This window comes from Artemia franciscana, chromosome 5 (assembly GCF_032884065.1).
Source record: "Artemia franciscana chromosome 5, ASM3288406v1, whole genome shotgun sequence".
Classification (NCBI taxonomy): Eukaryota; Metazoa; Arthropoda; class Branchiopoda; order Anostraca; family Artemiidae; genus Artemia; species Artemia franciscana.
The window spans coordinates 28,652,999-28,673,856 of record NC_088867.1 but is presented as its reverse complement, the minus strand read 5'-3'; the positions used below and the strand labels follow the sequence as shown (position 1 = coordinate 28,673,856).

The 20,858-nt window shown below is 33.6% G+C and overlaps 1 protein-coding gene across 10 annotated transcripts in view; it reads right to left on the bottom strand.

Moving 5' to 3' along the window:
- Positions 1–5,807: 5,807 nt before the first annotated feature.
- The window catches only part of LOC136027220 (receptor-type guanylate cyclase gcy-27-like), a 117,448-nt gene continuing 102,397 nt past the window's right edge, over positions 5,808–20,858 (bottom strand). For all 10 annotated transcript variants that reach the window (XM_065704256.1, XM_065704260.1, XM_065704261.1 and 7 more), the window contains 3 exons: positions 20,326–20,544; positions 10,169–10,260; positions 5,808–6,033 (listed from right to left, as the gene is read on the bottom strand). In XM_065704256.1, the coding sequence (XP_065560328.1) occupies positions 5,902–6,033; positions 10,169–10,260; positions 20,326–20,544 (443 nt within the window). In that variant the 3' untranslated portion in view covers positions 5,808–5,901. The remainder of the gene's footprint in view (positions 6,034–10,168; positions 10,261–20,325; positions 20,545–20,858) is intronic.

Genomic DNA, 20,858 nt, shown 5'->3' with positions numbered 1-20,858 from the left:
CATTTCCCGGAACTTCAGTGACTACTTAGTACTCTTGCCAATAGTTAGTAGCTATGGGACGATCCCAAAACTCTGTTTGATCTTGATACTGATTCTAAATCAGACTCCAAATATATATATATATATATATATATATATATATATATATATATATATATATATCATGAAAAGAGAAATCACCAATGCTACAGCACAAACACAAAAAAAAAAAAAAAAAAAAAAAAAAAAAAAAGAGACAGAAGGAGAAAAGGAAGACTGTTTTCCTAAATTAGTGATTAATATAGACCAGCACTTGAATGAGGCCTTAACCCTACTCATCCATACAATCACATAGGTCAAACAGCATAGCCACACACAATCAACCATAAAGAATAATCCATGGACAGGCAGTCATGTCGTCAATAAGTATAAGTCGTCATTTACCGAACAATAGAAAAAATAGTATAGACAAATAATTCAGAGGCAACACCCAACATAAGGGCCCATCAGGAGAATACACTGGCCTATATAGGGTTTCGCCACTCTAAATTCTCTACCCAGCACAGTGTTGTGGCTACCACAGAATATCCATGGCATCCCCGCGTCAGGTATCACCCCCAAAATACATGCCTATGAAAAAAAAACAGCAAATGTAAAACAACCAAGTAAAACCAAAACAAGCTTATCCTGTTAATATATCCCTCCCTTTAGCAACAATAGGTAAACTAAATATTATAAATTTTACCAAATCACAAATATTAACACATTGCAAAAAACCTGAATGAACTAAACAATTATAGAATTCATCTTTACCATGTGGCTAATTTTTTAAAAAAATCCGCTCAATTAGAAACACAATTCAAAATAAATGGCGCTGTGACAACATTTCTCGAACCTCCGAAATTAGTTAAAAATTTCTTTAAATATTTCTAGATAATTCTTTTGATATTTATTTAAAAGTTCGTTATGATGAAAACTAAATTTTTTAAATTGCCAAGTTAATTTATTTGCAGAAAAACCTCTTGATATCAATTTTTGGCTTAAGATTTTACATCTATTTTTAAAATCAATATAATTACTACAAATCCTTGCATAACGAAGTAACTGTGAGAAAAACGCTGAATACGTGATATTTGAGTGTATATTACTTTCAGGGAATGGGAAACTAATCACTTCAAAATCAAAATCATCCGTTTTATTATACATTTTAAAACTTAATTTATTATTATCACAAATATTAATATTTAAATCTAAGAAATGATCTTCATGACCAGCGCCATGACTAGGCTCAAGAATAAGCTCTGATGGATATATATTTTTAGAAATATCAATGGAATCTTTACAATTTAAGACCAAAATATCATCTAAATATCTTTTATTATTTGACAAAGCATGTTTTAAATTAATTGGATTATTCTTATCCATCATATATTTATATTCTAGTTGACTTAAAAACAAGTCAGCTATAAATGGGCTGGCATTCCCCCCCATGGGAATTCCCATAATTTGCTTGTACAAATCACCCCCAAATCTTACATAAGTATTGTATAAAACAAATTCCAATAACTCAAAAATCATATCCAAGCTGTAACATCTCAAGTTAACTGTAGTATTAAAGCAGTTTGTCCATATGGCTTTTTTATTATAACTGTCTATTTTTAAGAACCTTTTACTAGATAAGAGGAAAGATTTCTTTATAACAGTTTTTAAATTATCAAACACTAAATTAAGTGATAAATTAGTATACATTGTCGCAAAATCGAAAGACTCAATATATATATATATATATATATATATATATATATATATATATATATATATATATATATATATATATATATATATATATATATATATATATATATATATATATGTATATATAGTTGACAGTTTTTGGTGTTTTATTTAATATTCTTATTATTTTTTTTATCTCTGATTATTTCGTTAGAAAAACATATGTTTACATCCTTATCAAAAATTATATCTAATTCTTACATTTTCAGCTCATTACTGGTCAAAATAGGAATTTCCCTTTTCATTTCGTTTAATAATTGTATACCAATTCTTGATATGGTGAATATTATATTCATCCCCTTTTTTAAGGGTTCTTATGAACTTCCTCCCCCTCCTCAAATTAAAAATTGTGTCTAAGTTAATTTTAAAAACCAATATTCGGTTCTTCCTTCTCTAATAATGTGGATAGTTTAAACCAGCTGTAGCTCACTCCCTTGGAAAAGAAAATAACAAGAATTACGCTGGACCTTGGACTGAAACTCCTATGGTCACAATTCCACTCGTAAAATTCTTCCACCCTACCTGGCCACCTTCCAAACTAAGTAGACTACTGCTAGTAGACTCCTACTTCAAGAAATTTCATCTTCAGCAATCGTTAGAAAATGTAGTTTCCTTTCATAGTGTTTTATTGGTCATTTTTATCTGAAATCAAATAAAAAAAAAGGTTTTTTCAAATGAAAGTAAGAGCAACGTTAAAACTGAAAACATACACAAATTATAGCGTATGTGAAAAGGATTGCCTCCTCCTCAACACCTCGCTTTTTAGACTAAAGTTTTTTAGTACTTTTGAAAAAATGCTTAGTATTGTTCCAATTAAACGACCTGTGTGTTTCAGGAATCGTTCTTAAGGAATTGGGACACAGTTCAAACTTTACCGTAGAGAGCAAAGTGTTGAGGAGGAGGCAAACCCCTTTATACACGTGACAAGTTTTGTTTGTTTTAAGTTTTAATGTTGCTTCTTACTTTCAGTTGAAACAATTTGTTTTTTTTATATTTAATTTCTGGACTTTTTTGAATTAATACATGTTTTGATCTTGGCTCTCCGCACATAATTACTAAAATTACGAAAACAACGAGGCTGAATATCCTGCCGCAATCCAAAGCTAAATCACAATACGAAGAATCCACGAAGGCCTATAGCCCGCAAAATTTTCAAATTTTGGTAAATTTTCCGAACATACTGACGTGTAGAAAAACTTGCTATAATTCTTACTGCGTGATTTTGTAGAACTCTTATTGGTTTTAGAATAAATGGAAAAGTAAAGAGCCAAATGCTTGAACAATAGAGTATGTTTGGGCATATAAGAAAATAATAAAGATAGCAAAGGACAGATTTAGGAAATAAATCTGGAGCTTTTTCATTCTACCTACATTTCTCGCCAGAATCTTACTAGATTAAGTTACATGTTGCTTAGAAGATAAGTCCCATTAATTACAACCCCAAGGTATTTCAAAGACGCACTCCGTTTCATAACACCACTATAAAGTTTAATTCTTGATCCTGGAGTAAAAGTCCAGTTACTACGAGAAAATAATAAAATTAGATTTAACCATGATAATCCTTAGTTTATTTACCCTCAGCCACGTGACAATTCTAGAAACTGACTCCTTCATGGATTTCTGCAGCAGCTCTGCTATCTTAGCTGTGCTAATGGCTGTTGTTTCATCAGCAAAAAGTGAAATGGTTTCATTAGTCGGGTTTATCATTAGCTTGTTGCGTGGTATTAGCTTTAACTCTACCGCTCTATTTTCTGATTTACACTAAAGCAATTACCTAACAGTTATCAAATCTGGGTAACATATAAAACCCATTGGGAATCAAGAAACATTGGCTCGTTGATAGATAACTACGACGTGTTGTTTCTTCCAGCAGGGTTAGTGATTATTCGTCGATCAGACTGAAAAAGATTATGACAACTTGCTACTTTCAACAACTGCTACCATGGTAATAGCTCAAGCCAAACATGATTTGGTGCTCTGAGCAATGAAAGTGGGGTGCTACAAGAGAGAGGAATAAGGTGGATAAAAGCTTGTCCCTAATTGCAGTAGATATTCCCATAAGTTCTCAGCTAGACGTTATTCAATAGACTACTACCACTCGATTCTTCCTCTATCAGGCTTGCGATCACTGTTTGACATTCAAGAAATGCAGAAAATTTGTGTTTATACTTTCATCATTGCAAGTATTCATTATATTTGCCTCGTTGGCACCGGCACCGAGAGCTTATTCATAACCTGGTGCTACTCATATCTTCGCATCATGAATCGAAGTTAGACGAAGATACTCCTATCAATCCCTTATTTGATTGTATTGATATCTTTGCCTTGGCTATAAAAACTAAGCTTTTGATATTTAGTGATTTCATTTGTGTCGGTCCACCTCTCCATATTATACACTTCTTGTTATATAGTGGGTTATAAATAAATTGTTCATTTCTTAGCTATTACCTTGTTCATCCATAATAATTAGTTCATCTTAATTATTTAATGCCATCATTTCTTCCTCTTTTATTTTAATTTTTTTAATTATTTGACACAACACCTTTTTAAAATTTTGTTTTCAGATGGAAATATACTACTACTACTACTACTACTACTACTACCACTACTACTAACAACAACTCATCACAGCACCAAGCCGCCTAAGGCCAACACAGATACGCACGCTCTTCCTCCATCCCAATCTATCCAAAGCCTCACTTTTTACACCCTTCCATGCCGTTCCCATTTGCTTTAAATTTTTCTTTATAACATCCTCCCACCCTAAACGAGGACGACCTGCTTTCTGTTTAGCCCTAGACGGTTGGACGAAAAGGACAATTTTCGGCAATGTGTCATCATTCATCCGTACAACTTTTCCTAGCCATCTCAACCTTTTTTCCCTTATAGCCCTGAAAAACGGGATTGAACCAAATTTTTCGCACAGCCTACTGTTTGAAATACGGTCAGTGAGCCGGGTACCCGAAACAATCCGTAGACAATTTCTCTAGAAAACATTTAGTAAATGTTCGTCACTTTTCGGAGCACCAGTATATAAGACCCATCATCACTGTACCTTCCAATATTCTAAATTTGGCTTGCAGACTTATCTTTCTATCCTTTCAAACTTTTTTTTATCTGTAAAAAACACCCTGATTCTTGGCTGTTCTACTTTTAACATCTTCACTGCTCCCACATACTACCAAGGTAAGTGAGCTGCCCACCTGATCAATCTTTTCGTTATCCAACTTCACATTTCTTATTCTTTCTAACATTAGTTTTCAAACCTATTCTAGTACCCTGAACTTGCGAAACCTCCTAAAGTTCATCCATTTTGCTCACACTTTCATGTAGGACGCTTAAATCATCAGCATAATCTAAGTCCAGGAGCGTTTTTTCTTCCCATTTGATTCCATGGTCTCCCATTGCCTTTCCTGTGCACCCTGAGACAAAGCCCATCGAAATTATCAATATAGAGAAGGATAGAACACAACCCTGCTTAACTCCTCATTTAATACAAAACCATCTGCTAACATCATTTCATACCTTAACCGTAGCAGTGTTATTTTCATACTTAGCACTAATCAGTTTAATGTAAGGGAATGGAAATGTTTAAAGGTAAGGAAACACCAACCCCAGCCCATGAAGACTAGAGACGACGAAAGATACCTGGATCCTTCTATGCAGATGGAGCATCGGGACAGCAAGAAAATTAAGTCAAGCGAGTGAACCCTTCCCTATCAGTAACTAATACATCTGCTAACATCATTTCATACCTTAACCGTAGCAGTGTTATTTTCATACTTAGCACTAATCAGTTTAATGTAAGGAAATGGAAATGTTTAAAGGTAAGGAAACACCAACCCCAGCCCATGAAGACTAGAGACGACGAAAGATACCTGGATCCTTCTATGCAGATGGAGCATCGGGACAGCAAGAAAATTAAGTCAAGCGAGTGAACCCTTCCCTATCAGTAACTAAAGAAGCTGATTACTAAGCGTATAGTCGTGCCTGCGTAGGTTTCCCAAACTTTCACATCTTGTGCACACCTAATGTATTTTAAAATATTGTATTGTCTATACAACAGAAAATACAAAATCACATGAATAATTACTTAATGGTTAATGTGACTAGTGACGGCTAAATTGTTTAATCAGCTAAATCGTAAAAGTAATCTGGTTCTTCATCAGCATCCATATATCCAGGAAGCTCGATCTCTAAATTCTTCCGAATTCCTCCTTCTTTTTCTATTAGCCAGAAAGTGTCCATTGGCCCCTTTCCCTAAAAAATGATCAATTAAAGTAAAATATATATGAATGCATATCGAATAACTGTTCGCAGTTTTTAATTACCGAATAAATCAAGGTTAGTTCTTAAGGCTTTACAACTCTTCTTTTTGTCAATCCAAATTAACTTTTCGAAATTAAAACTATTGTTTCCAGTTGACAAATTTAGTCGCATTCGCTAAATTTAACGTAATAGATGCCTTAGAAAATGATTGTCCAGGATCCGACAAACACGCAAAAACGAAATTATCCACAACAGTAAATAAAATGGGAAAAAAACAAAGAGTTAACCGATTTGTGTAACAAAAGAAACATCCTGAAAAGGAAAGAACTGCTTTTCTATTAATACATGCAAAAAACATGTTTTTTTTAAATACGAGTGATGTGTGACATTATTACTTGAAACGAGCAAAAATTATCTTCAGAAAAGTTAGGGCTGTTGCATCCCTTGCTACACCCCCCCACTCCTTCCTACATATAACATTTGTATATGACAGGGACTACCTTGATTCATGTTGGCCAGGTGTTTAGTTTTAAATTTAAATTATCATTTCTGATTTATAGAAAAAGAAAATAATCCCAGTGGCTTGTTTGTTTAGCTAGTATTTTAATTTTGAGAAACAAAATAAGAAATCCTATGTAATAAATATAATTTAAAAATCTTCCAATAGACACTGAGGATTTCTATACAGTTTACTCAATCACAAAGAAATTATAAGAGCTTAAAAATAAAAAACTATTTGAGACCAATCATAATTTGTTTGCAATATCCCAAAAGGGATTGTTTTTCAGAAATTATTTTACAAAGAAAAACAAAATTGTCTTAGAAATGCAAATCAGCAATTTAAGTAATTCTTAATCAGTCAAACTTTGTAAAACTACGAAAATTCAGCAGTATTTTCTTAGCTCAAGCGAGGTAATATTATATTTTTTTTAAATAATTACTTTCACCAATCATTAATTTCCCTCAATTTTGATTTTTTTTTGTTTTCCTTTGTTAAAAAAAAATTAAAAAAAATCCAAAAATAAAAGGGGGAGTATTGCTCTTCAAACCAGCGGAAAGTAGCTAATATACCAAAACACACAAATATTGCAATTAGTGAAAAAGATAACCCTAAAACAAATTAAAATCGCAACTAACAATCAACCGCAAATCTACACGAAAAGAAGATATCAGAATCTAATTGCGGTAATGAAATCCCCTTAAAACCCATGGCGGGCCATAGTATCATTAGCTTTACTGAAAAATAAATAGATTCGTACAAATACTCTGATATCAGAAAAATCATTCCTTAGAAGTTGGAGCAATATTTGATTTCCAAATGTTGTAAGCATAAATAGAAGGAGACTAACTTTCACAACATCATTTTGCTTTCACCGAGACGAAATCACATTTTAGGTTTTAGGATTTCTAAAATATAGAAATGCCGTTATTATTCGTGAAATTTCTGTTCGTTATAACGTTAGCTTCATTGATCAGAGCTACAATTAACTAGTCCACTCAGGAGGTTCTATGACGAAACATTACATGCGATGAAGACTGCGGAAATAGTACTTTACACCAAAGACATGTCACTTTCAAAGTAATGAAGGCTATTCCTTTGACAGCGAAATATACCTATGACGCCTTTCTTTTAACAGGCCATATGCATAATGTGGGGTTCTTGTCCTAGAGGTAATAAATACAGTGGCGTCGCGGAGGCAAATTATATTGCACCTCTCTTTCGGTGTTTCTGATTAAAAAAGCTATCTACAAATTTTGACCCGACACCATGTGGAGCTGTAGAGCACAAAAACGGTATGGCACCCACATATAGGGGTTGGATCTAAACAGTCAATATAAATTTTAATTTGCAATCGAATGAGCAGTCCCTAAGCTTCCCATAATCACTAGTTCTATGCAATATGTATCGAGAAACGAAAAGAAAAGACACTAGATAATTTTTTTCCTAATTCAACGTGCCTGTGTAAATGGCCTATGAATTTCGCTATTAAAATGGAAAAACCAATATGAGCCATAATCCAACTTTTGAGATTATTGCCTCTTAGCGCTGTCTATAATACCCAGAAATATTGCTAAAATCACTAGCACGAACTAATATAGTAAGTACATTTACCGTTTATCTTTCTTCTACTTTGCAGACGAAAACAGCTTAGAACCTTTTATAACGACTATATACTTTTAGTAATAAGAAGCCGGTGGCATTCAATAAAAAACATTACACAGAGATAGTAACACAAAAATAATTTTTGATGAGAATGTAGATGGCACTTAGGTAACAATTGCCTCTTCCAAACGATTCATACTATCATAAATAATGCAAGTTTCATATTTGGAGGAATAAGCTCTAACGGCACTTACATTAAAATTAACAATGGAGGCTTTCCTTCATTCTCCTTGGAAAAACTCCACCTACTCTGAGAATGGTATTAAATATTCGCATTTCTAGCAGTTTTTGCAACCAAGAAAAGGACCATGGCTTTATAGCACCATAGTTAAGTATAACACTGCTTATAAAACTAGAATTTTTAGTATCTTTAGAGTCAAGTAAAGAATGGAGAAACTGAACTTGAACAAAAACATCATTGTATCACATTTATAGGTTATTTTTTTCTGGTTTTCATATTAATTTGCAAATCACCTAGTAGAAACACTATTCAGCCGTATTTTGTACTTAAATATGTACTTGAGGATGGAAGATGTACCTAAGTCATTTGGTGTGAATTGGGCTGCACTTCATTCAAGAAATATTAATGCTCAAAGGTTAAAATATGTCTTGTCATTTTTGCTATCAGTCCTTATTTTATTGCAAATCAAGTTGAATATTCTACGTTAAAAGCCTTTTATAAAATGCTTTGACACTGCGACTTAAAAACACAATAAAATAGACTGAATAGTTTTGCTTTTAATTATGGCCCATATAAAGATAACAGTACGTTTTTTCCCCATCTTTGTAGCATGTTAAGTTGAGGAATTTATAGAGAAATTCAAATACAGGAAAATTCTAAAAATTGTAATTTTTTGTTACTATGGATTTTCTTCGAGGGTGGACAGAGGGTTGTATTAAACTTTTATTTCCTTTTATTTATTGATTATTACCAATTTTCCTCCGGTAGGACCTTGGTTTACTTTAAAATGCAATTATACAAGATTTTACCTAATGTAAATAGCAGTGAAGTGACTGCAACTTTTATATGTTCTTTGTTCAATTCCTTTTTTAAGTAGTAACTATAAAATTTGGAACAAAGTGTATTAAAAGAGTTTAGAAAATTGTTTAGAAATGGAAGTTTGGAAACTTATGCGCACCCAAAAATAAATATGCTGATCGCCATCAGCGGTCTGAATTTTTATCAGTGCAGCAATTATTACCCACTTAGCAGTGCATTAATCTAAACAAGGTATTGTAATGTAAGGAAAACATATTAGAGTTATAGAGTCCACTGATATACTGCTTAAATTGAAAACAACGCTAATTAGTAAAATTAGAACCCAAGAAAAATATACTGATTATTTTCAGCGTTATTCATGTCATTAATCTGCTCTACTTTATTATCCCCATGGTACTTTAATTTGAATAAAGAAACTCAAGGAGACTAAATATCTTATGAGTGTAAATAGTACTGGTGTACAACTCAATTTGAGATTAGAGCTAGTTAACAGTATTAGAACCTTTCGTTTTCTTATATAAAATCCAAGTTGGTTGGTAGGAAGATCTCTTTTTTTCTTATCAGAGGAAAGGCATGAAACTATAGCTCGATATGACACATAGCAGGGTGTGAGCGCCAAGTTCTCATTCTTTCAGATGGGGCTAGGGATCATGATTGTGACCAGAGCAGGTCGAAATACACAAAAAGTTCAGAAATCATGATTCTACAAAAAGCTTTAAAGCTTAATTTTCTTATTAGAGGACCTGGCTCCCTACCCTTCCTCCAAAGTTTCCACCTGTGAATAAATGACAGAAAACAAGAAAACCAGGTAAATTTAAGTTAAAAACTGGTCGTAATCTTTAGGAAGATTCAGACCCACTTCATTTCAGCATAGAAAAACAAAAAGTGACAAAAAAGACATGAGGAATATCACATAAATATGAAAAATGTAATTATTTATATGAAATATGAAGAATTGTTACCTTTACTTCTGTTGTCCCTCTGTACTCACACATATAGCCACCTAGTTTGTCAAGGAGCCATTTTGTAGTTTGGCTAATGTGTATTTTCATAGCTGAAAAAAAAGGTTCGTTAAAACTGAGCACGGCTTCCTCTTTTCAATTCTAACGCCTGCCAAAATTGTCATATGTGACGGTCAAAGTCAGAGAATTAAATACACATTGTCGAATCAGTCAATGATCTATAAAAATACTGACAATTCTGTCTTTAAAAAAAAAATTATGTAAGCCCACACTAACAAAAACAAAAGAATTTTTAATAGATGCCTCTCTCTTCAACTTTTTTTTGTGTTATTAGAGCCTCATTTTCCTAACTTTATGTTGTTGATAAAAATAAAAATCTTCTACACGATAATAAAGTCAAATTTAGAAAAATTTTTATGAGGCAGTAAAATCACATTTGTGACATTCTATTTTTATTTCTATCATCGATATCCTTGTTCTAAACACAATTAGAAAAAAAACATTTATGTTACACAAAAAAAAATTTTTGATTTTGATGACCAAAGCAAGTCCCATAAGACCTTATAGTGCAAAAAGTTTAGGGGGATAGTAGAAACTATATTTTAAGCCTCTTCTCCAACACAATATTATAATTGGCTTTGCCACATCCTCCTTTTCTTTCCCCAGTACTGCCCGAAAGTTTCAACACTGTCGTAAGCCGTCCCCTAGATATTGCGGATACACTATTCCTAGGACCTAACATGTAAGGTCATTGAACTTACCTCTTTCCCTTCATCCAAGTTAAAACTTTAGGTTCGCCTGGTCTTCCTCAGTAAATCCTTGGAGTTTCAACTTAATCTCCCAAGCTATTCTCGAGATATTGCAGATAATGCATTTTGAAGACTTTGGTTGATGCGCCGTCTTTTTATCAACTTAAGCACTCGTGTTGTCACGGGAATATGCCTTTGTCCATTCAACAAAGCCCAACAATTAAATTAAAACTATTCGTTTTTGAATAAAAGTATTTTTGATTATTTTGCAGAAAGGTGCCACAAGAAATAAAATTTTAAGAAAATCATTTACTATTATTTTGCAGGAAGATACCATAAGAAATAAAATTTCAAGAAGGTAATACAGCAATAATAATGTATACTTATTTTAGTAGTAAAAAGGCCGCTTTGTGTATCTCTACACTAAAAACGAAGGATAGATCTAAATATAATAGTTTTAGAGGGTGTCAAAAATAAGTCTTCAAGTTTATTCCAGTTACTATGGGCTAGAGTTTAATCCTTACTTTTAAAAAATGCAGTTTGATTTTTTTGCAAAATTGAAAATTGATTTTATTTTAAAAATTATTGTTGTTAATTATAAAAGGTTTCTAAATACAGTTATTTCCCTTAAAATGAGCCATTAAACAGCTCACTATGATGTTCCAGTGCCCCGCTCGCTGAGAAGCAAAAAACGGAAAGAAAAAAGATGCCTTCTTTGCAGAATATAGTGATTACAGCCATTTTTCTGAGTTTTCAAGTAAATGCATTTTCGTTGTTGTATAAGACAAGGTACCAGAAGTTCTCTATATAGGCGTAACGGTCAAGGCGGTTCTAATAGTGTATTTCTTGTTTTTTTCTGATACTTCTTTCAGAGGTCTTGGTCTATTATATCTTAGCATGGAACGTGATTATCTCTTACTAGGTTGCTAGCTACCGTTACAACTCTGATAATGAACTAGATCGATCCTTTATCTAGAACAGCTCTCTATGATGTCCCAGTTACCCGCTAGCTGTGGATCAACAAATGATACCTTCGATTCAGGATATTGTGGTTTCATCCACTTTTATAATTTTTCAAGCCAATAGATTTTCCTTGCTGTTCAAGCCAAGGGACTTTAAGTTTTCTTTATAGGGTTTCGGACAAAGCAGTTCTAGTAGTATTCTTTGTGTGTCGATCTAGAACTATTTTAAAAGTTTTTTGGCTGTTTTGTGTCTTGGTCTTGGACGTAATCGTCTCTTACTAGGTTGCTAGCTACCGCTGCTACCCCGATGATACCGAGGAGACTTTAATAGTCCCCATTTATAATTAAATAGACCGTTTTTTTTTATATAATTCGAATGGTGTCTTTGTAGTTTAATTACTATATGCTATAGTTCGTTCTTTAGTATAAAACTTCTCAAAAGATGGTTGTATTATCTTAACTATTAGTTACTATGTGCCGTGGCTTGTTCTTTACTGGTTTTCAGCTATATCCGATGAATCTTACATAGTCCCCTTTTATAATGAGCTAAATTGATGCTTTATATAACTACTGTTGCAACCATAATGAATATGATGAGCTATATCGACTTTTAATGTAAATAAACCAATAATTTTGCCTAATCTTCATTTATATTGAAATATATCGATCCTTTATGTAAATTATTTTGTGACTACCGCTGCAACCCTGAATCAGCCTCTGGCTACTATGGACTGTGGTTTCCCTCTTTCAAGGTTGCAACAACTGCTGAAACCATGATTTCCGATAGTTAGTTTTTTACTATAAATGATTACAAGCAGGAAAATGTCTATGTTTTTTTTTTTTTTATTTGGAACAGTAAGAGACGGACTTCAGAGAGTCGAGCAACAAAGAAACTCTAGAATATAATGTGGTTCCCTCTTTACTAGGCTTAAGATATCTCTACAGCCTAGATGCCGATGAAACTTGCATATTATTCGTTTATAATTAACTATACCGATCCTGTATACAAAATTTCAGAAAAAATTTCTAAGCGAAAAATTCCAAGCAAATGTGATTACGGAAACGAAAACAGGTCATTTATCTGAAAGTAAAAGAAACTGGGTGAAAACCCACCACCTCCCTCCGTAACATAAATGACCACCCATGCGCTACGCTGGTCCACCCTCACAAACATAAACACGGAACTTCAACTTAACAATATCCATTTGACTTTTTCTTCACCTGTGCCTAGTGTTTCCACCGCTTGATTCTGGATATGTCGCCATCCACATATCTCTACTACAGAACCACCATGGTCTAGATAGTATGGGCATCCATATGATGTTTTGAAAATTGATGTCCACAAGATTAGCAGAAAATAATCATGCTTAGCATGATTAAACAAAAATTTTCTCGCTCTCCCGAATGTACATTTGACAGATGCGTAAAATCAAGTCCTGGCACATTTTATGATGCCAGTCATCATGAAAAATTGGCTGAACTAGCCTCTTAATCTCCATCGATGGATGAAACACCACATCTCAATTAAAACGCAAATTACTCTTTGGTGTAATTTGAAATAATCTAAGGCCGAAAATACACAGGCCTTCGAAAAGGACAGGGGTACAGGGAAAACGGCTAAAAGTTTGGGCGAATCATTAACCAGTTCATTATGGGTCCCCTGGGGTAATCAAATGAAGAATCCATATTAATATTATTTGAAAATGAAACTTAGATATGTAGCTCAAGAAATAAGGTTTGTGTAAAATGTTGATTTCCACCCGTAACATTGAATTGGGCTAGTGGGCAAAAATTTGGGTTAAATATGAAGTGACTTGGAGAGAGTATCTCCCAAGGCCTCTAGATCAGAGAGGCAGATCTCGGTAACAGGGTCACAACTGGCCAATCAGTTAACCACTGAGTCAACTGTCCATCATTCGTGGCTTCCTAAAGGGGCTCCCCCTCCCAAAAAAGACAAAAGCTCACTTAGAGTTACCCAAATTCCTTCCCATGCTTCTCCAATCCAACCCGAAATTTAATATCTCCAAATTTTTCCCCAATGAGTCCAAGATCTCTGTGTCCCCCTATTATTTATTTACTTATTTTAGCTAGGCATAGACAATCTAATTTTAAATTCTCATTATATATATATATATATATATATATATATATATATATATATATATATATATATATATATATATATATATATATATATATAATATATATATATATATATATATATATATATATATATATATATATATATATATATATATTATATATATATATATATATATATATATATATATATATATATATATATATATATATATATATATATATATATATTATATATATATTATATATATATATATATATATATATATATATATATATATATATATATATATATATATATATATATATATATATATATATATATATATATATATATATATATATATATATATATATAGTGTTTAAGTGTATCATGGTTTTTAAGTGTATCAAATGCATTTTGTTCAATTTCAGTCCATTTCCGCCGTTGGACGTTTATGATTTGCTCCGTGGTAGCATAGCACCGCCACTTTATTTTTATAGCTTATGTCGTCTTTCTCTATTAAATTTTTTAGTACGTAGGTTTGGTCACTGTAGGAATCAATAGCTATTTCCACCGATTTACCATTTAGTTCACCACATACTTTGTGTAATCCTACAAATGCGCAAGTTTTCTTATTTTCAGGGCTTCTAACCCATATGGTCCACTTATACGTCTGATACTTTTTCCCATTCTGTTGGGATCGATCATTGTGATATCGATCGTTTCTTGGATTGTCCTGTTTTCCCTTGGCTCCATCGTCCCAAGATTTTGTGTTTTCTAGTTATTGTTGTGATGTTTATTGGCGCTTCGGCATTCTGAGGCATAATGTCCCAGTGTATTACAGTTAAAACAGGTAATATCATACTGTTCCTGTTTTTGGTCGTATTTCCTAACGTCTTTATTTGAGCAATTGGTGCTATAATCGAAGAGTAGTTGTAATGGTAGCACGTTAATTCTGTTAGCCTTTGCCATGTCTGGCTAACATTGTTTCTATTTTCTGTGTAAGGGTATTCGTTCCTACCACTACCTTCTAGCCTTTTTCTTGGCGCGAATGCGTCCCTCCTAATTCCAGTTATCCTATCCGCTAATCTCTTCATTTCTTCAATTGTTTGGGAGTTTTCCTCTTTTAAGTACATTCTCATAATCGGATAGGTATTTTCTAAAAAATGTTCCATTGCTGTTTTTTCTATCACTTTCGTCATCTTTTCTTTTATCTCCTCTGGGTCTTCTAACGTTCTATAATTTTCTAGCTCTAGCCATTTTAAACACATATCTTTCAATTTGTACCCGTATTCTTTGTAAGTTTCGTTGTGTCGCTTTCTTTCGCTTCTAAACCTTCTCTGAAAGCGCTCGGGGGAGAATTGAAATTTTTCAGAAATGGCTTGTTTGAATCTTTCAAAATCTTTTGAGTATTACATTGGTAATGCCTTAAAAGCAGTTTGTGCTTTGTAGTTAAGGAAGGGCCGAATCGCTGTCATCCAGTTTTCTCTCGGTCATCCGTTTAATTCCGCCGTTTTTTCGAAATTGTTTAGGCATAAATGTGCGTCCTCATTTCTTTCATTGGTTGAAGGTTTATTGCATGCATTAAATCTACTGTAGACGGTCTCTGAAGCTCTTGGGAATTTCTCCCTGCGATCATTTCCATTACGTGTTTTCTTTTCTCTCTATAAGCTTCCTCTTTTTTCTTTGGCTATTCTATCTCTTTCTCTCTCTCTTTCGTCTCTATCTTCCTCCTCCTTTTTTCTTTAGCTATTCTATCTGTCTCTTTCTTTTATATCTTCCTCATCCTTTCATTCTCTAGCTATTTTAATATTTTCTTCTGTCTCTTCTCTCTAGCTATTCTCCCTTTCTTTTCTATATTTCGCTCTTCCGTTCCTATATTTCTCCGATTCTTTTCTATCTTCCTCCTCTTTTTGCATGAAGTAATTCATCATTTGCGTAAAATCTACTTTGTTGCTTTTTCGTGATCCCCTGCTGGATCTCAATTTCATGCTACTCTTACTACTCCTGCTGCTTGACCTACTTTGATTTTCTCTGTCGTTATATCCTCTTAATTCGTTTTCTGAGTCTGTATGTTCTCTATTTCCTCATTCTCTATCTGTATTTTCTTTTACCAGCAATTCCCCTTCATTTTGCATCGCATAAAAAGGTGAGTCTGAAAACAATTCTTTCTGTCTCATCGCGGCAGCTTTTCTCGAATTAATATATATTTCTATCAATTCTTGTCCCTTTCCTGACCTTGTGTGAATCTTCTTTCTATCCTCCATTATTTCAAAATTCAGCTAGTGTCAAAATATTTCTGCAATCTAAATGAGAATCCTCTCGATTCTACCTAACTTCTGGTCTCTCGTGAAACTTGTTATGACCCACTTTGCTGATTCTTTATGCATGCTGATCAGTTACGTTACCTATTTATTCGTACAAGTTTTATTACAGTACAACTAGGCAACGATCCATTAGGATTTTTATAATAGGTTTAATTGATCTTTTCACGATTCACGATCTTTTCTCTTTTTCACGTAATTTATTTTATATGTACTCACAATAAGCTAAATTAAATCGCCTTTTCATAAAACATGGATTCTTTTAGCTATCTCCTGATAACTTTCCTTAACTGGCTGCCACCACGTATTGGAGTGGAAAGCCTTGCGACCATCACTACTGTGATGTAAATATGGGGTATGGTAGTACCCTATTATGGTATACCCTGTTCCAGGGTATGGTAATGTGATCGAACGATCAAATGGGCCAAAATCAAAGCCAAGGTGCACCTGCCTGCGTCACAATATTAACATAGAAACATCGACTCTTAAGTCCAAAAACAAATTAACCCCAAATAACTATTTTCATTAAAGGAAAACTTGTATTGGGGGGGGGGGATTCCAGAGTGCCACGGACAAATCTAATAATTTAGAGCTCAAATCCATTGGCTTTTTTCGCACTCACCTTATTAGTAAAAAGGTGAAGGCAGTTGAAAAAGCAACCAATATGCAAATTTGGTATAGAATATTTGTACTTTTTTCGCGATACTTCCCATTTTGTTTAGCTGTTCAAGATTTTGCTTATAGCACTTACCATTTCTATGAGGAAGCCCAGACACAACCATGTAAGCGTCTAATTTTGTTTCTACTTTGTATACATCATAAGTTACTATTTTTGAATCAAAGAGAATGTAGAGCAGCTTTAAAAAGTTGATTGTCTGATTAGTCACGTGGTATATTGACTCGTATAATTTTTATTATAGTCCAACGGGGCAACGCTATTTGTATTTTGGCAATATATTTAATTGAGGTCGTCTTTTTCCCGTAATTTTGTTTTTGTATGTACTCACAATAGGCTACTGTGTAGGCTAAATTAAATTATCTTTTCATAAAACACGAATTCTTTTAGCTATCTCCTGATAACTTTCCTTAAATGGCTGCCACCACGTATTGGAGTGGAAAGCCTTGCGGTCATCACTACCGTAATGTAAATATAGGGTATGGTAGTACTCTATTATGGTATATCCTGTTCCAGGGTATGGTAACGTGATCAAACGATCAAATGGGCATCATATAATTTAGAGCTCAAATCCATTGGCTTTTTACGCATTAACCTTTATTAGTAATTAAATAAAAAAAAAGCTGTTCAAGATTTTGCTTGTAACACTTAACATTTCTATGAGGAAGCCCAGACACAACCATGTAATCGTCTCCTATTGTTTTTACTTTGTAAACATCATAAGTTACTTTTTTGCATCAGAGAGATTGTAGAGCAAATTTAAAAATTGTATTAGCTGATTAGTCACGTGGTATATTGATTCTACAATTTTATCATAGTCCAATTAGTCATATCATAGTCATAGTCAAGGCAACGCTATTTGTATTTATTTAATTGAGCATGTCTGTTTCCCGTAATTTTTGTTATATGCACACAAAATAGGCTAATGTGTTGGCTAAATTAAATTGTCTTTTCATAAAACGCGGATTCTTTTAGCTATCTCCCAATAACTTTCCTTAATTGGCTGCCACCACGTATTGGAGTGAAAAGCCTTGCGGCCATCCCTACCGTATTGTAAATATAGGATATGGTAGTATCCTATTACTGTATACCCTGTTCCAGGGTATGATAACGTGATCAAACGGTCAAAAGGGGGCAAACTCTAGGCCAAGGTTGCACCCATCTAGGTCACCCCTAATATCTCTAGCTGTTTCTTTTGAGGGTAAGCGGACTATCCTGTCGAAGTTGTAATGAAAGAACTTTCATACAGCTCTTCATACAGAAAAATTTCATACAGCTGTAGGAAATAACTCACTTATATTTTCTAATGAAAAATCCGACAAAACTCACAATATTAGCATAGAGACATAGACTCTGAAGTCCATAAGCGAACTAACTCCGAAATCGTCATTTTCATAAAAGGAAAACCTTTGTTAGGGTGGACACCAGAGTGGCACGGACCAATCCAATAAATTTGACATTGAATCCATTGGCTGTTTTCACATGGCCTTATCTTTCAATTAAATAAAAAAACAAGTTTTTTTAAGGGAAAGTAAGGAGCTACATTAAAACTTAAAGCGAACAGAAATTACTTCGTATGTGAAAGGGGCTGCTTCCTCATCAACGCCCCGCTCTTTACGTTAAAGCTTGACTCTTTCTCTTAACTCTGCTTTTTGAAACAGTAAAAAACTTTAGCGTAAAGAGCGGGGCGTTGATGAGGAAGCAGCCTCTTTCACTTACGAAGTCATTTCTGTTCGTTTTAAGATTTAATGTCGCTCCTTATTTTCGGTTAAAAAACTTTTTTTTTATTTAATTTCTGAACGTTTTTGAATCAATGCATGTTTTGATTTTGGCTCTCCGCAGATGAATAATTAAAACGAAATTTGCGTATTTATTTTTTTGGCTAAATGGTTTTCTCATAGTTATAATCGAACGATTTTGAGAAAAAAGGATCGGGGGGAGGCCTAGTTGCCCTCTGGTTTTTTGGTTACTTAGAAAGGCAACTAGAACTTTTAATTTTTTACGAATATTGTTATTAGTAAAAGATATACGTAACTTATAAATTAGCTTACGTAACAAACTTCTGTATTCTTATGTTTTTATTACGTATATGAGGGGGTTCACCCCCTCGTCAGTACCTCGCTCTTTACACTAAAGCTAAAATTTTGTATGAATTTCTTAAGAATGACCCCTGAATCACAAAAATCGTAGAATAAATAGTTGAAATTACTAAAGATACTTTAGCGTAAAGAGCGAGGTATTAGGAGGAGGTAAGCCCTGCGTATGCGTAATAATTTCTGTTCGTTTTAAGTGGTTTTAATTCTGTTCCTTACTTTCAGTTGGAAAAAACTTTTTCATATTTATTTTATCATTTTTTTTTTTAAATAATGCTAGAAAATCCTGCCCTCTCTTCATGGAAATTTTCTTCCCCCATGATAAATTCCTCCAAGGAAAGTTCCCCCAACATATCCCCTCTTCCCCCCCCCCCCCCAAACCAAAAAACACCGTGAAAACATCTGTACACTTCCAAATAACCATTACTATATGTAAGCACTGGTCAAGGTTTGTAACTTTTAGTTCCTCCCACGGCGACTGTGGGGGAGTAAGCCGTCCCCAAAGACATAATTATAAGGTTTTTCGACTACTCTGAATAAAATGGCTATCTCAGAATTTTGATCCGTTGTCTTTTGGAAAATAATTAGCGTGGGAGGAAACCTAAGTGCCCTCCAATTTTTTTGGTCACTGAAAAAGGCACTAGAACTTTTCATTTCCATTAGAATGAGTCCTCTCGCAAGATTCTAGGACCACTGGGTCGATACGATCACCCCTGGGAAAAAAAAAAAAAAAAAAAACAAACAAACAAATGAATCTGCCTTCTGGCAAAAAACACAAAATTCCACTTTTTTTAACTTTGGCAAGTGTTCCCCTCTTTTTGAGAATCAAGCAAATTTTACCAGGCTTGTAGCCTTTTATGGTTAATACTGCGCCTAATAAAGTTTATAAGATCATATAAAATTGTATAGAATTATTTAGAATTATATAAAATCATTTAGAATATTATGTTTAGAATCCACATTTTTTTTAGTTTTGGTTACTATAGAGTAACCAAAGTTTGGTCACTTCTTACCTACAATTCTAACCCACGGACTGTTTGATAAGGTAAATATACCCATGCAACCAGTTGACAAAGATCCAATCCATGAATTTTATTTCTATCTAATAAAGAAAAAGGCTTGAGATACTAAAACTACCAAAATCTTAGTGCATATCAAACACGGGGCTAAGTGCATACTTTTTAAGGAAGACAGGTTGTGGCAAAAATATTGAAAAGAGTTTAGATTGAATTATTATTATATAGATTTTTAATCAAACAGTTTGACTTACGTTCACTATTAGATTCCATCCGTGACGCTACATTGATTGTATCGCCAAAAAGACAGTACCTAGGCATTTTTGTTCCAACAACACCAGCAACACACGAACCACTATTCAAGCCAATACGAATCTGTAACTGTTCACCAGGCATATGTGGAATTTTAAACTTTTTGAGGGATTGGACTAGATCTATGGACAGTGTTGCTATTTCTCCTGCATGTCTGATTCCTAGAAGGTTATTCAATCAAAAAGAATCGCTAAGCAAACAATCCGATTTTTGCTCTTACACCAACATTCAGGTTAAGTTATGAAAGAAAGTTCTATTTTAAATACTGTTTCAAGTTCAAGTTCTATTTATTTTCATAAAATAACAATAACAAAAACAATATCCCAAAGGGCTCTATGGCCCGTTATTTGGGAAACGGCATACAATAAATAAAGAATCATAAAACTTGTCATACACATACTAACCAACATCTAAATATAAATATATAAGGAAAAGAAATAAACTCACCAGTAGTCCCACGCAACAGCGACCCTCA